The sequence below is a fragment of the Capricornis sumatraensis genome, chromosome 7 (genome assembly GCF_032405125.1).
Source record: "Capricornis sumatraensis isolate serow.1 chromosome 7, serow.2, whole genome shotgun sequence".
In the NCBI taxonomy this organism is placed as follows: Eukaryota; Metazoa; Chordata; class Mammalia; order Artiodactyla; family Bovidae; genus Capricornis; species Capricornis sumatraensis.
In genome coordinates, this window is record NC_091075.1 from 9,405,971 (window position 1) to 9,420,660 (window position 14,690).

General features: G+C 43.0%; 1 protein-coding gene across 2 annotated transcripts in view; it reads left to right on the forward strand.

Moving 5' to 3' along the window:
• SEC24D (SEC24 homolog D, COPII coat complex component) overlaps nt 1–11,154 on the forward strand; it is a 109,277-nt gene extending 98,123 nt beyond the window's left edge. For both annotated transcript variants that reach the window (XM_068975063.1, XM_068975062.1), the window contains exons 19-22: nt 1,285–1,464; nt 3,598–3,789; nt 5,894–5,983; nt 10,345–11,154. In XM_068975063.1, coding sequence (XP_068831164.1) covers nt 1,285–1,464; nt 3,598–3,789; nt 5,894–5,983; nt 10,345–10,485 — 603 coding nt within the window. In that variant the 3' untranslated portion in view covers nt 10,486–11,154. The remainder of the gene's footprint in view (nt 1–1,284; nt 1,465–3,597; nt 3,790–5,893; nt 5,984–10,344) is intronic.
• The last annotated feature ends 3,536 nt before the right edge of the window (nt 11,155–14,690 follow it).

Here is a 14,690-nt window from a genome sequence, read left to right on the forward strand (position 1 = left end):
TTTATATTTGCAGATTATCTATCTCCTGTATATGCTCTTCTTTGGGATATTTTGTTGTTCATTGACCTACTATAAATGGAAGAAATGCCAGTCTCTCTTGATTCTTAGCCATATTTGTAAAACTGTGTTGGTAAGGTTAAACACACAGGCAAATTATTTGTAATTTTTTTACTCATGTTTCTAGAATTGTGTTACTATTTGGAGCATCATATTATGGTATGTACTTGGAGGCAGTTAGAATGAAGTCAGAATGAGCTCACGTAAGCCAAAGAGAGGGTGGAGAGGAAGAAGGTACAGGTGGATTTTAAAGATTATAATGGTGGATTATAAAGGAATGGAGAGAATATGTGTTCTAGTTGAAGGTAAAGAAAAAATGAAATCAGGGTTCATCTAGTAGCTCTAGTATCTAAAACAGGAAACATAAGAGGAAAAACATGTTTGTGGAATTGTAGGAGTTTTTTTCCTGTTATCATTTAGTGACATACCTAATAAATTCACAAAACATTTCCTGTTTTAATTTCTATATATATTGAGTGGTATTGTAACTTGAATTTTCCTTATTATGGTTTATCTGTCTGTATGTATATCATCCCCAGTGCACATTAGACGTCTTGCATGTGGACTGTGGCTCGTTCCTCTGCAGAGGCCTTGATGCTTTGATAGAATCTGTGACACAGTCCTCCTTCAGTGTCTGATGAGTCTGTGACTGTGAGTTTAAGCTGCAGGAAGAGCACAGAGGAAGAGAGATCTCAGGGGTAGCTGGAAATGCTGTTCTTGAACTCAAGAGGTAGAAAGAAGCTGGTAATACAGATTAGGAAATAACTTATACATTTCATTTAATAAACATGTATATGACACTGTGTGCTGGGTATTACTTTAAGTACTGCACACATCAGAAACAATTTAATTCTCCTAACCCCCCCAGGATCGTGAAGTAGAGGTGCTATTATTTTAGAAGAGAAAATGGAGGAAAAGAGAGGATGAGGAGTTTTTGTGAGGCATATAGCTGGTAAGAGTCATGGCTGGGACCACATGACCCGCGGAGAGCTGTGCTGAGGAACACTGTGCCAAGCCTCCAGGGCCCTGCAGAGCGTGACAGCCACCTGCCGCTCTCTGAATACCTGCCCCGTGCTGCTTTCCCTGCTCTAGGTGCTGCATGTGGGTTACCGGATGCTCTCTGCATCCTCAGAGAGCAAATCTTGTTTCTCTTTTACAGGTAAAGTGCAGTGGGTCTTGATTCTCCGCAAAGAGCAAGCATCTGAAACCAGTGTCTCTCTCTTCCAGCTGATTTTGCCGGATTCCATGAAAGTCCTGCCAGTGTACATGAACTGCCTGTTGAAGAACTGCGTGCTGCTCGGCAGACCCGAGATCTCCACGGACGAGCGGGCCTACCAGAGGCAGCTGGTCATGACCATGGGCGTGGCCGACTCGCAGCTCTTCTTTTACCCACAGCTTCTGCCCATAGTAAGTAGGAAGTGCGCTGTGGTGGCGCATTTCCTGGAGACGTCCAGGAGAGAATCATCCTTTGTTCTTAACCAGAAACTTCGGTGTCACATGCAGCTCAGGCCGGAGACGGGCTCGGGGCGGGGCACTCCAGCTCACGGAACTGTCGGGTGACTGCGTCTCTGCCTTCATTCCCAGACGGGTCCTCTTTGACGGATTAGGCAGACTGAACAGTCAGGAAGGCCAGCTTCAGTTGAAATCTACTTTATGGCATGAAAGGCAACTGCTATATCTGTGTGGACTTTGATAAACACACATATTTTTTAGACAGTGTATTAATTGTCTGAGAGTCTCCACGTTTAATCAGAATGGTTCTGATGACCCTGTGCAGACGCCCTCAGGGAATTTACCTGGTGATGTACTCTGCTTCTTTGCTGAAGATAGCCCTGACGTGCTCTCTTCCTCGGCTTCCCCCCGCCCCCCACCCCCCGCCAGACCTAGCAGGTTATAACTGCGGGATCATAGCGGGGACAGCCCAGGGCTGGTTTCTGACTCCTGGATCAAAACACACGCCCAGGCTCTCAGTGATAGTGCAATTAGGAAGAGTGAACGTACGTTCAAATAATTGATTTTCGGATAAAACTGGACTCTGCCAGAGAAGCTAGGGCCCTGGGGAACACGGACATGACGGTCTCACTAAGACCGACTTGCCGCGTGGGCTGCTCGCAGTCCTCTGACAGCCTCTCCCTCTAGAGCGCCCTCTTCACCTGCTTCCCGGGTTGCCCTTCCGCTTCCCCAGCCTCTCCCGCTGCCGCCTTTGCTGGTTTACCCTGCTTTCCCCGTGCGGGCCCCCACGGCTCAGGCCCCGGGACCCTTCTGTCTGAGCACACAGCCCTGCGGGGGTCTGACCTGCGTCAGGCCGGCAGCCACAGTCTGTGCCGACGCCGCCCTGAGCTCTGCAGCGCTGGCGCTGGAGCCCGTCTCCGTGGGCTGTGATGGGCACCACCCCTGAGCGCACTGAGCCTCGTCTCCTGCAGTCTTCACCCCATGCGTCTGTCACCCTCTCTCCTTCCGGTTCCTCAGGACCAGAAAGGCCCACGCTCACCCTTTGACTCTCTTCTTCCTCACCCACCACATCTCATCCGGCAGCACTCTTTCCACGCCCACTGTCACCACCCAGACTCCAGCAGAGTCGCCTCTCCTAACAAGCCTGCTTGCTGGCACCTGTGGCCCCCCAGTCACTTTTTGGCCTGGAAGTTAGAGTAACGCTGTTCAAATAAATGTCAGTTCATGGCCCTCCGCCCCTCAGAACACCTCAGGATTTCCCACTTCAGGAGAAGCCGACCTGCTTCCCGCCTGGGCCCCGCCCTGCTTTCTGTCTGTCTCATATTATCTCTCTCTCTGTACTCCAGCCACATTGGGCTCCTCGCCGAGCCCTGAACGTCCGAGACAGTCCTGCGCCTCAGGCCCTCTGCACCTGATGCCCCCCCCATCTGGAATGCCCACGGCCCCTGGCTCAGATGTTACCTTCTTAACAAACCTCCTGGACTCCCCTGTTTAAAACTACCACCACCAGTGTGCTCTATCCCATTGCCTTGCTTCACAGCACTTAGTTAGTTCGGTCGCTCAGTCGTGTCTAACTCTTTGCGACCCCATGAATCGCAGCACGCCAGGCCTCCCTGACCATCACCAACTCCCAGAGTTCTCTCAGACTCACATCCATTGAGTCGGTGATGCCATCCAGCCATCTCATCCTTGGTCGTCCCCTTCTCCTCCTGCCCCCAATCCCTTCCAGCATCAGTCTCTTTTCCAATGAGTCAGCTCTTTGCATGAGGTGGCCAAAGTACTGGAGTTTCAGCTTTAGCATCATTCCTTCCAAAGAACATCCAGGGCCAATCTCCTTTAGAATGGACTGGTTGGATTTCCTTCACAGCACTTAACACCGTCTAAATTTCTATATACTTAGATTATCTGCTGTCCTTTCTTCCCTCCAAAACATGGTTAGCTATACAAGGTGGGGATTACTGTCTAATGACTAGAATGCCTGGTGCAGAGCAAGGACTCACTGATGTGAGCTGAGAGGGAGGAGGGGGAAATGGTAGGAGAGGAAGGAGGGAGCAGGAGGGCCTTCTGACTCTCGCCTCTGCCTTGCAGCACACCTTGGATGTCAAGAGCACCACGTTACCTGCTGCTATTCGCTGCTCTGAGACCCGTCTTTCAGAAGAAGGAATCTTCCTCTTGGCCAATGGTCTAAACATGTTCTTATGGTTGGGAGTAAGCAGCCCACCAGAACTGATTCAAGGAATCTTTAACGTGCCATCTCTTGCACATGTCAACACAGATATGGTAGGTATATTTTTTTCTTTGTTTTGCAGTAATAAATTCTTAAATGCTTTTTGTTCATGTGCAACCATGTATTATAGACAAAACAATAAGGTCTGTAGTTCTATATAAGAGAATTTCATGTTTTAATGAATAACAATTAGCTAGCATAAAGTTGTTTGTATAAAGTGTTATCCAACAACCAAATTAATGCTTTAATAGAGACTGCCAACACTACCAGAGCATTTCCTATTTGTTAATCACTGTGCTCCAAATACTTTAAACACACTATTTCATTTAACTCTTGTAACAAATCTGAGACAGATACTAGTATCAACATTTTCTAGACATCTCCAGTGAGGTGTAGAGACAAGTTCTTTCAGTAGTAAGTGGCAGAGGTGGGAAGTGAGTTTGGTCTTAGGCTCTTGGCTCATCCCTGGTGCTGAACTACATATTCACCAGGATGTAGAATCTGTCAGACATGTTTAGCTACAGATATGACCATCCCACAAAAACAAATTATGCACCCTTCTGAAATTATGCACCCTTAGATTTGATGTGGAATGAACACAAATGGTGTTCTTCTTAAACTATAATTGTTGGTTTTCCTAGTATACTCCGAGAATCACACTGACTGCATACCTTATTTGCAGACCATCGTGTGAGCCCCACTGCTGTGATGGTTGTCTTCCTCTGCTTGACTGGATTCCCTATGAATTCAGATGCAGAATGCAGCAGAGAATTTGTTCCCCGAGTCCTCACTCACGTTTTGGCACATGGCTTAAGGCTTTAATTTCTAGTATGAAGGTAGACACATAGGATCTGGAGAAGGAGTCTGGATTAAAATCTCAGGTTAAATAGATATGTGGTCAGTTTAGAGAGCTGCATATGTATATGAATGTAAAAATATATTTTTAAAGAAGTTAAAGGTATCCATTAAGAGGTTAGTTTTAAGATGAATATTTAGAAATAGTAAGATGTTTGCATGTGGTTGAAATTAAGAATGATTAGAAATGCAATTTCTTAAAAATTAAAATTCATTGGGCAAAGAACTATAAGTGTGAAGAAAGTTTATATAAAATTTAAGGAAGCCTCCTCTTATGTCATAGATTAAACATTAAATTTCACATATGAAATAAATGTTAATGCATATTTGTTGAATATACATATGAAGTAGCCAAAGTCTGTCCACCACAAAGCAACAGATTGCTAGGTTTGTGCTTATGTCTCCATATTTCTTCTCAACCTTCTTCAAGAAGTAAGACAAAAAAACAAATATTGCTTTCTTTTTAGAGGCAGTTGGCACTTTGAGATATATACATAAACTATACTTATTTTATGTTTGTTTTTTAAATGAAAATTTAAAAATAGTCTTAAAGAGACCACATAGAGAATACATAGAGGGTGTGGATTGTGAATATAAATAATTAATTTCTTGCCATTTTTTTTTTAACAACTCCTGTGAAAAATATTGGCTATGATCTTTTCCTGAGATGTGTGACTTTTTGGTAAAATGTTCCAGTTCACTTTTCCAGTGGCTAACTCACAGATGTTGTCTTAGCTCTTGGTATCTCCTTGCTTAGAAGTAAGCATTAACATTTACTGTCTTAATGAAAGAAATCTAAGTCCAGATCTCTCATGTCCCCTGGGGGCCACATGCAGTGGGTGCTGTCTTTTATATACCATTACCCAGATTTCAGGGAAATCTAAGAAGCCACATTCCCTCTGAGAAGTCAGCATTTGGTGGTTTGAATGTTGGGACAGTGGTATTTGGATGGCATTTTCCACGTGGGATAATGCCTCAGGGTTCTGCTGCTGATCCACTGAAGGAATGAGGTATATCCTTCTCTCATAACAGCCTTGTAATATCCATCTTGCAAAGGAATTAAAATCATGGTGACTTGACATTCTTTGCAAAAGTCATATACTGTTTGTGTCAAATTATGCTGATGAGTATGAATCATTTTTAATGCATTTTTATTTCACATTTTTGGTTTTTAGGTAGATGAACTAAGCCAACAGCATGGAAGGATATTTTTTAACTTTAACATTCTAATAATCTCATTCTGCTTCTGTCTAAATGTTATAACTTGTACTGAAACTTAAACTTTATTTTCCTTAAATTTAGACATTATTGCCTGAGGTGGGAAATCCATACTCACAAACACTCAGAATGATAATGGGTATTATCCAACAAAAGCGGCCATATTCAATGAAGGTAAGAAAGATTTTCTTCTTTCTTCAAATGTTTGATTTCCTTACAGACTTTAAAATTCGTGTCCTATATTTTTATAACATGATTTCTCACAGAAAACTCACAGTCTCTGAGTATACCTACTTACCTGTCAACCACACACATACAAAAATAACTATCACCATGCATTAACTATGGGTTATCTTAGTATTAACTTAGAAACAATTGATATTATTAAGTCTTTGAAATGACTTTTCCTAAAAGCATTTGTTAAATTTGACTTTTACAGCTTTTATTATCTCTGAAAAATTTTGTTATACTAGTCCTTCCAAGCTTTTTTTGAGTGTGAGTAAAAAGATGTAAAATGTCTGTTACATCAGGAAAATTATGCCTTGTTGCTAAGTGCCAAGTACTCACCCCTGTTTTCCTTTTCAAGCTCAATAGTAGAATTGCCTGGAATGTACAGATGATGGTGGCCTATTACTGTACTACTTCCTGCAGAGGTGCAGGACACTCAGCTGCAGGCAGGCCTCTACAAGAACCAGGGTATTGTGGGGCTATTGTTCCCCCGAAACATAAATATTATCAGTTTATATCAATGTTCTTTACCATGATAGATACTCATGCATGCAAACATCAACTTTAGTAGAACTTAGGAAAGTTGAATAAAGAGCTTTATAATCTCTAGGACATCTGGGTAAACAAAACCTTTCCAGAACTGTTTTTACATCACTACTTGGGTTCAGTTTTAGGGCAGGACCTAGAGATGGCAGAGAAGGCTCAAACTAAACATGTTCTTCACACGACACTCTGAACACCCTGGAGACGTGTGATGAAATCTTAGGGTCTTATGACACACAGATTGACCGGAACTAGTGTTCAGAATGCACAGCAAGGATGAGCCACCTTTGTCCTAGTGGCTGCATCTCCACAACTGGCCCCAAATTGCAGAGAAGGAGCCAGACTAAACATGGCGATCACCCCTGTGCTCAGTAACCCCTTCTTTCAGGAAAAATGAAAATCCTTTCCTCTCCTCTGCTTTCTCTCACCTGCTTCATGACCTGCTTATCAAGGTCATGTCAGCTGTGGTTATTAAAATATCTGGAATAGTCACCAAATATGATATGTAAATAAAATATAAGAAATTATATAATATTAATACTAATTTTAGCTTAAATGATTTTTTTTATGTGCTACTTGCAAATGTATCTCTGTTTGAAAAATCCTTGATATTTTCAGGGTTTCAAAGAATTTGAAAATCATTAAAATCCAGAAATGTGAGAGCTGAAGGAAGCCAGGAGATGCCTGGTCCCCCTCAGCCTCTCAGCTGCCATTGCTGCTTAGCAGACGTGAAAAGGAGTGTGCTCACCTGGTCAGGGCGCACAGCTAGGTCACAACAGACACAGGCCTGTCCTGGCTGTTCAGTCCATGCGCTTGGTTTTACATCTTCTTCTCCAACCTTTGAAAATGGATCACACAAAGGAAATGAAGACACATTTAAAGAGTCTTTATATCTTTGAAAGAGTCCAGATTGACTAGGAGGAGAAAAGGGTCAAGAATAGCAAAATCAAACCAGAAGGCATTGCTGCCTTCTCGATTATGCTAGTTAGTTTTTCAGAGAATCGGCCCTCTTAGAGCTCACTGTCAGCACAGTCTTACATTTGTGAGAGAATTAGAAAAGATCTCTATCCCAGTGTATTCCCAGATTACCTAAATCAAATGCTTTCCTGAAATTCTAGCCCTGCCCTGCTCATGGTTCTCCAGGCTCCAAAGTGTCTCTTCTTCCTCTTGTGCTTCCTAGAATACTCCCTCCCCACTGGCTCCTTTCCAGTTTACAAGCTGTTGTCACATCTTCCTTCTTTGAAGCTGCTGCTTCTCCAAGATGCTGCTTCCTTTTCCTTTTTATCCCACAAATGTGTACTGAACACTAGAAACATAGCAGGCATTTTCCCACCATGCTTCCTGAAATGTTAATAACTGCTTGTAATTTCCTTCCCAGCTCGTTTTCTTGGAACTGCCAAACTGCTAAAGACATTTTCTTCTCAACCCCTTTACAGGACTGAATACTGCTACTTTCCTCAATGTTTCTCTTCTGTCCGCTTTCAAGACATCATACTCTCCTGATTCTTTCTCATTGACCTTTTTCCTTTGGCTTCTCTTCATTCATCTGCCCCTTAAGACAAGTTGATGCTCTCCTAAGTTATACCCATGGCGCTCTCCTCTCATTCAGCATACTCCTTTTGGGCCATCCTGATCACTGCCGTCATTTATCTGTGCCCTGTGAAATAGGCAATGTGAGAGAAGAAAATGCATTTTGAAGTACAGTAATTCTCTAAGCACTGGTAACATGGCCCAGAGAATATCCCATTTAGACCAGTTGGATTAACCAGTCCTTCCACGGAGAGGGCACACAGGAACGTGGCGGGGAGACCAGCAGTGACCATTTTATAGTCCTCTCCCTCCCCACCCCACCCCACCCCACCCCACCGAGCTGCATCCCTCCCTATGGAAACACTGAGGGGAATAACACACAGATTCCCAGTCCCTCCCAATATACTTTCTCCTCTGATGTGGGTGGTGTATCCATGAGAAGACCACCAGCATGTCAAGACACCATGTCCACCACTTCTATAAATGCAGTTCCCTGAGACTTTCCACCAAGTGCTGGGTGATCCAGCTTTGTAGAGACTCAAATGCGATAGCAGGATATTAATTCCTTTACCTTAAAGATGAGTTTCTTCCAAGGTTGACATTCATCCCCTCTTCTGTTTCCTACTTCAGATCATGGCCAGATGAACACATCAGAGAAGGTTTTACAGTGACCACTACATTTAAACCAAAAACTAAATAAATGAATGGCAGTACCCCCCAGATGAGCAATATGAACTTCCATTAATTTCCATAGAAAAATTAAATTCTAAGGAAATTAGGGCCTCAAATCCTTCCTTCCATGGTGTTTTTATTCTGCCCAGTCTCAGCCTGAGCTGTCTCACTGAGGCCAGACCCACATTGGTGTTGCCCATAGCAGACAATGGCAGAGTCCTAGTGGCACCTGGGGAAAGGTGGAGAAGACAATTTACTTGTGTAAATTTCTCTTTTCAAGAAAACTGCCTTGGTTTCAGGCTCACCAGGATGCACACTTTCAACTCCTTGGCGATGTTCCCATGGGAGGGGCTAGTGTCTTTCCCCTCATCAGATGGAATATGACTCTGCACACTGCTGTTCCAGTGTCAGGGCCTGGCACGGACCAGCCAAGACGTCACATGTGTCCATATCCACGTGGAATTAGCCACCTCGAAACGGTAGCTGCACCCAGCCGATATGGAACATGCCTTCCTTGCCATAGTGGGTGTGAAGCTGGTAGCTGCAGGCACTTTGGGTGGTTTCACCAGGCAAAAGGAAGTGAGAGATGATGCCCTGGTTCTTAATTGTACAGGTGGTAGATGGAAACAATATTTTGCACATCTGTCTCCATTAACCACACACACAGCTCAACAGATATCAAATTCTGACCATTCTGATCGTTTGCTTTAACTTCTTGAAATACAAGTGAGTAAGTGGGTCAACAGAAGAGGTGAGAATATTCATGACAAACTACCTTTTTCTGGGCTTCCTCCCCATGGGTCTCTCCCTCTAGAGCAGCACTGTCCAATAATGCAAGCTGCACATTAATTCTATACTTTGTAGCAGCCACAATTAAAATGAAAAACAATTTTGATAAGGTTTTAACTTATCTAAAATATTACCATTTCCACATGTAATCGGTGTAAAATTATTTTTTAAGATTAATTTCAGTAGTTTAAGAACATTATCTTTTCCATCTGTCTTCTTTGCAGCTACACTGCCTCATTCAGGTCTTGACTGTCTCCCACCTTAGATGCTTGCAGCTGCTTCCTGTCTCATTTCCCTCATCCCCCTAGTGAACGCTATGCACCACAGCCAGTTGTTCTTCATCACCTTTGTTGATTCACATTTTCTACAAAAACCCAAACGTGTCATCTCCCATGGACTTCTAGAAGTGTGTGCTAATTTACCTGCCATCCAGGACTGTGTATTTGGCACGTGGTTCCCCAGTAGAATGCTCCCTAACACCATACTCCCATATCCTTAAGGAAATCCTACCCTGTCCTTTAAGGTTCAGCGAGTCACTGCCATTGTGAAGCCATTTCCGTAACATTCTGCTTTTGTTTCATTGTTCCCACTTACATGTCTTGATTTTTGTGGCTTTGCACCGCCTCTCTCTACTCTGGGTAACAGGCATTTTCCTGTCCTCCTCCAAGGCCTCATAGACAACAGACATGCAATTCTGGTGAAACTGAAGCATACAGAATTGAGCCACATTCAGGAAATGTTTATAACCAGCTGCCTTGTTGTTTTCTTCCTAGCTGACGATAGTAAAGCAGCGAGAACAGCCAGAAATGGTTTTCCGACAGTTCCTGGTAGAAGACAAAGGACTTTATGGAGGATCATCCTACGTGGATTTCCTTTGTTGTGTTCACAAGGAGATCTGTCAGCTGCTTAATTAACAGAAACTTCTCTATTGTTAATACTGCATTTCTAAGGAGACACTCTCCTTCTTGGTGCCTAATTCTCTGGATAGTAACAGTCTAGTTTTGATTTCTTGCTCATTTTCAGAATAGCTTTCCAAGACGGCATTTTAGAACTTCAGCTTTGGTGCTCAGGTATAAAGCCAATTGAGGTACAATTGTACCTTAAAGGGAACAGTCTATTTCTGATTGCACAATTAAAAAAAAAATGATGCAGTTTGCATTTCATGAAAGGCATAGTTTACAGAACTGTAAACATTCTCAATTTTCTTTCTTTGTGCTAGACATATAAATTATTTTTCAAAATGTATAGATTTGGGGTAAAAAGTTGTCTCGGTTCCTCTCCCATTTACAGTAAGGGATAAAAAAACCTAATTTTTACATTATACTTAATTTTTTTAAAACAATATAACCCCATTGAACATTTCTCAACTTAAGGTTTGCATAGCAGACTTTTAACTAACCTTGGAATCTATTTTGTGGAACAATTTGTGTTCTACGTTTTTTTCATAATTACATGTTGTGTATGTTAAGACTATTTTCCAGTTGTTATTTTGTCTGTAAAACAGTCTTTATCAATATTCTTCATGGTTCCCTGTACAATTTTGATGGTTTCTACCTGTATATAATGGATCTTAACCAGTATCAATAAATCACTTCATATGCTCTTAACTACCAGGTAGAATTCATTATTTAGGTATTTTGAGGTTTTAAAAGAAATAAGAGTGGTAGTTAAAGTGTGTTGGAAAAAGTTGGATGGATAGATCACTAAAAAACTAAGTTTTGGGGGTGAGTTGGGAAGAATTAGGTAAATAAATAAAGCAATGTCAGACAGTATACTCAAGAAAGGCAATTTAAAAGTTCTCCAATGTGTCTTGGTGAGCAAAATAAATAAAAACAGGACCACTATTAATGAATATACATAAACCTAGGAGAGTAGCTTTGAGTGGTGTGACACAAGTATCTGTCCTCTCTCCTGCTCAACTCTGATGTCAGTGATGTGAGTAATTAATAAGAGCTAAAGTACACTGAATACATACAATGTCCCAAGAACTGCACTGGCTGCTCTGTGAACAGCTCCACATTTATTCCTCACAGTAACCATAATCTTATTATCAGCCCCATTCACAGATGAAGAAACAAGCTTGAAATGGCTAAGGATTTCATCTGTGATTACATGTCACTCCCTAGAGCCAGACATCTGAGAGTGTGAAGTCAAGTGGGCCTTAGGAATCATTAGTATGAACAAAGCTAGTGGAGGTGATGGAATTCCAGTTGAGCTATTTAAAATCCTAGGAGATGATGTTGTTAAAGTGCTGAACTCAATATGTCAGCAAATTTGGAAAACTCAGCAGTGGCCACAGGACTGGAAAAGGTCAGTTTTCATTCCAATCCCAAAGAAAGGCAATGCCAAACAATGCTCAAACTACCAGAGTTGTACTCATTTCACATGCTAGTGAAGTTATGCTCAAAATCCCTCAGCAGCATGTGAACCAAGAACTCCATGTATATAATACAAGCTGGGTTTCAAAGAAGCAGGGGAACCAGAGATCAAGATGCCAACATTCGTTGGATCACGGAGAAAGCAAGGGAGTTCCAGAAAAACATCTATTTCTGCTTCATTCATTACACTAAAGCCTTTGACTCTGTGGATCACAATGAACTGTAGAAAATTCTTAAAAGAGATGGGAACACCAGACCACCTTACTTATCTCCTGAGAAACCTGTATGAAGGTCAAGAAGCAAAAGTTAGAACTGAACATGGAACAACAGACTGGTTCAAAACTGGGAAGAGTATGTCAAGGCTGTATACTGTCACCCTGTTTATTTAACTTCTATACAGAGTTGTTCAGTCGCCCAGTCATGTCTGACTCTTTGGGATCCCATGGACTGCAGCACACCTGGCCTCCCTGTCCTTCACCATTTCCTGGTTTGTACATCATGTGAAATGCCAGGCTGGATGAATCACAAGCTGGAATCAAGACTGCCGAGAGAAGTATCAACAAGCTGAGATATGTAGATAATACCACCCTAATGGCAGAAAGCAAAAAGAAAGTAAAGATCCTTTTGACGAAGGTGAAAGAGGAGAGTGAAAAATCTGGCTTAAAACTCAACTTTCAAAGCACTAAGATCATGGCATACAGTCTCATCACTTCATAGCAGGTAGATGGGGAAAAAAATGGAAACAGTAACAGACTTTATCTTCTTGGGCTTCAAAATTAACTGTAGGCAGTCTGACTGCAGCCATGAAATTTAAAAGACACTTGTTCCTTGGAAAGAAAGCTATGACAAAAGTAGACAAGTGTATTAAAAAACAGACATCATTTTGGCGAGAAAGGTTCATATAAGTCAAAGCCATGGCTTTTCTAGTAGTCATGTATGGATGTGAGAGCCAGACCAGAAACAAGGCTGAGCACCGAAGAACTGATGCTTTCAAACTGTGGTGTTGGAGAAGCCTCTAGACAGTCCCTTGGACTGCAAAGAGATCAAATCAATCGATCCTAAAGGAAATCAACCCTGAATATTCATTGGAAGGATGGATGCTGAAGCTGAAGCTCCAATACTTTGTCCACCTGATGCAAAGAGTACCCTGATGATGGGAAAGATGGAGGGCAGGAGGAGAAGGGGGTGGCAGAAGATGAGATGGTTGGATTATCGACCATTATCGACTCTATGGTCATGAGTCTGAGCAAACTGTGGGAGACAGTGAAGGACAGGGAAGCCTGGCGTGCTGCAGTACATGGGGTCACAAAGATTTGGTCATGACTTAGCAACTGAATAACAACAAGAAGCCTAACAAGGTATGCTTTAAAATTTGTAGATATCATGAAATCGAGAAAAATAACAAATATACTGACAGGATTAAAATCTTCCCACAAGTCAGCCAATCGCATAATGTTTCAGATCAATTTGGAATAGTTTTAATAAGAAATGTAAGATTCTGAACTTGTGTCCAAAAAATAAATGTACATGAAGCTGCATCTTAGGGGGGAAAAAAAAAATGAAACAGTTATTTAAAAGAGAATGTAGGAGGTCTGTCAACATGAACCTATAGGAGGATGAATGCATATATGATCCCGAGCTACTTTATTTTTTTTTTAACAAGGATAGTTCATCAAGTAAGTACAGCAAACATCCCACTCCACTCTGAGGTGAGACCACAGTTAGGTGAGTTTCAGTTCTAGGCACAGTGCTCTACATGAAACAGAAACCCAGCCCACATCCCTTAATTCACTTGAAGATAGTCTAATAAATCAGCCAAGAGGGCAGAGGAGAAATACCCTGAGCTCACTTCTTTACAGGCACCACAAAATCACAGCTATCTGCAGAACTACTACTGATGAAAAAGACCAGAATCTACCAGAAAGGATATACAGCTAAAGATAAAGAGGAACCACAAGGAGATGGGTAGGAGGGATGAAGTCAAGATACAGTCAAGTCTCGTAACTCTGGGTGGGCAGCCTACAAATGGGAGAACGCTGGCCGCAGAGCTTCTCCTACAGGAGTCAGAGGTCTGCGTCCCACACTGGGCTCCTGGGGTCAGGGGCCCCACACTAGGAACAGGAGCTCCCGGAGTATCTGACTGTGAAGGCCAGCAGGGCTTCCTTTCAGGAGTCCCCGAGGGCTGAGGAACACAGACTCCACTCTGAAAGGGCACACACAGGCTCTCACGTGCTCCGGGACCCTGGGGTAGAAGCAGGAATTTGGTAGGAACTTCGGCCAGACTTACAAGAGTCTCCCAGAGAGGCAGGAGGCAATGCAGCTTCCCCACCTTGAGGACGAAGACACGGGCAGTCATTCTGGGAGGGCCTGTTCTGCCAGGCGGACACTATGCTGGTGGGCACCACTGTGGAACCCTCCCTCTAGTTTCAGTTTCAGGACTAGCCCTGCTCCCACCAAACATCCTGTACTTGTCAGGCTGGGATGCCTCAAGCCCAGTAGCTGACAGCCTCACCACCAGGAGACAGGCTGACTGAAGACCTTCAGGGCACAACGCTGCCCACTAGATGGCCTAGGACCAGCCCCACCCACCAGGGCTTTCAAGCCAGAGACCCTAGGACTCAGCGACCCCCGCCCCCTGCCCCCCACCAAGAAGCAGACATCAGCCAAAAGAAAACTGCAGCTCTGATAGCTGACCACCCACTAACAAGCTACACAAACTTCAGGACCCCCCACGACCCTAC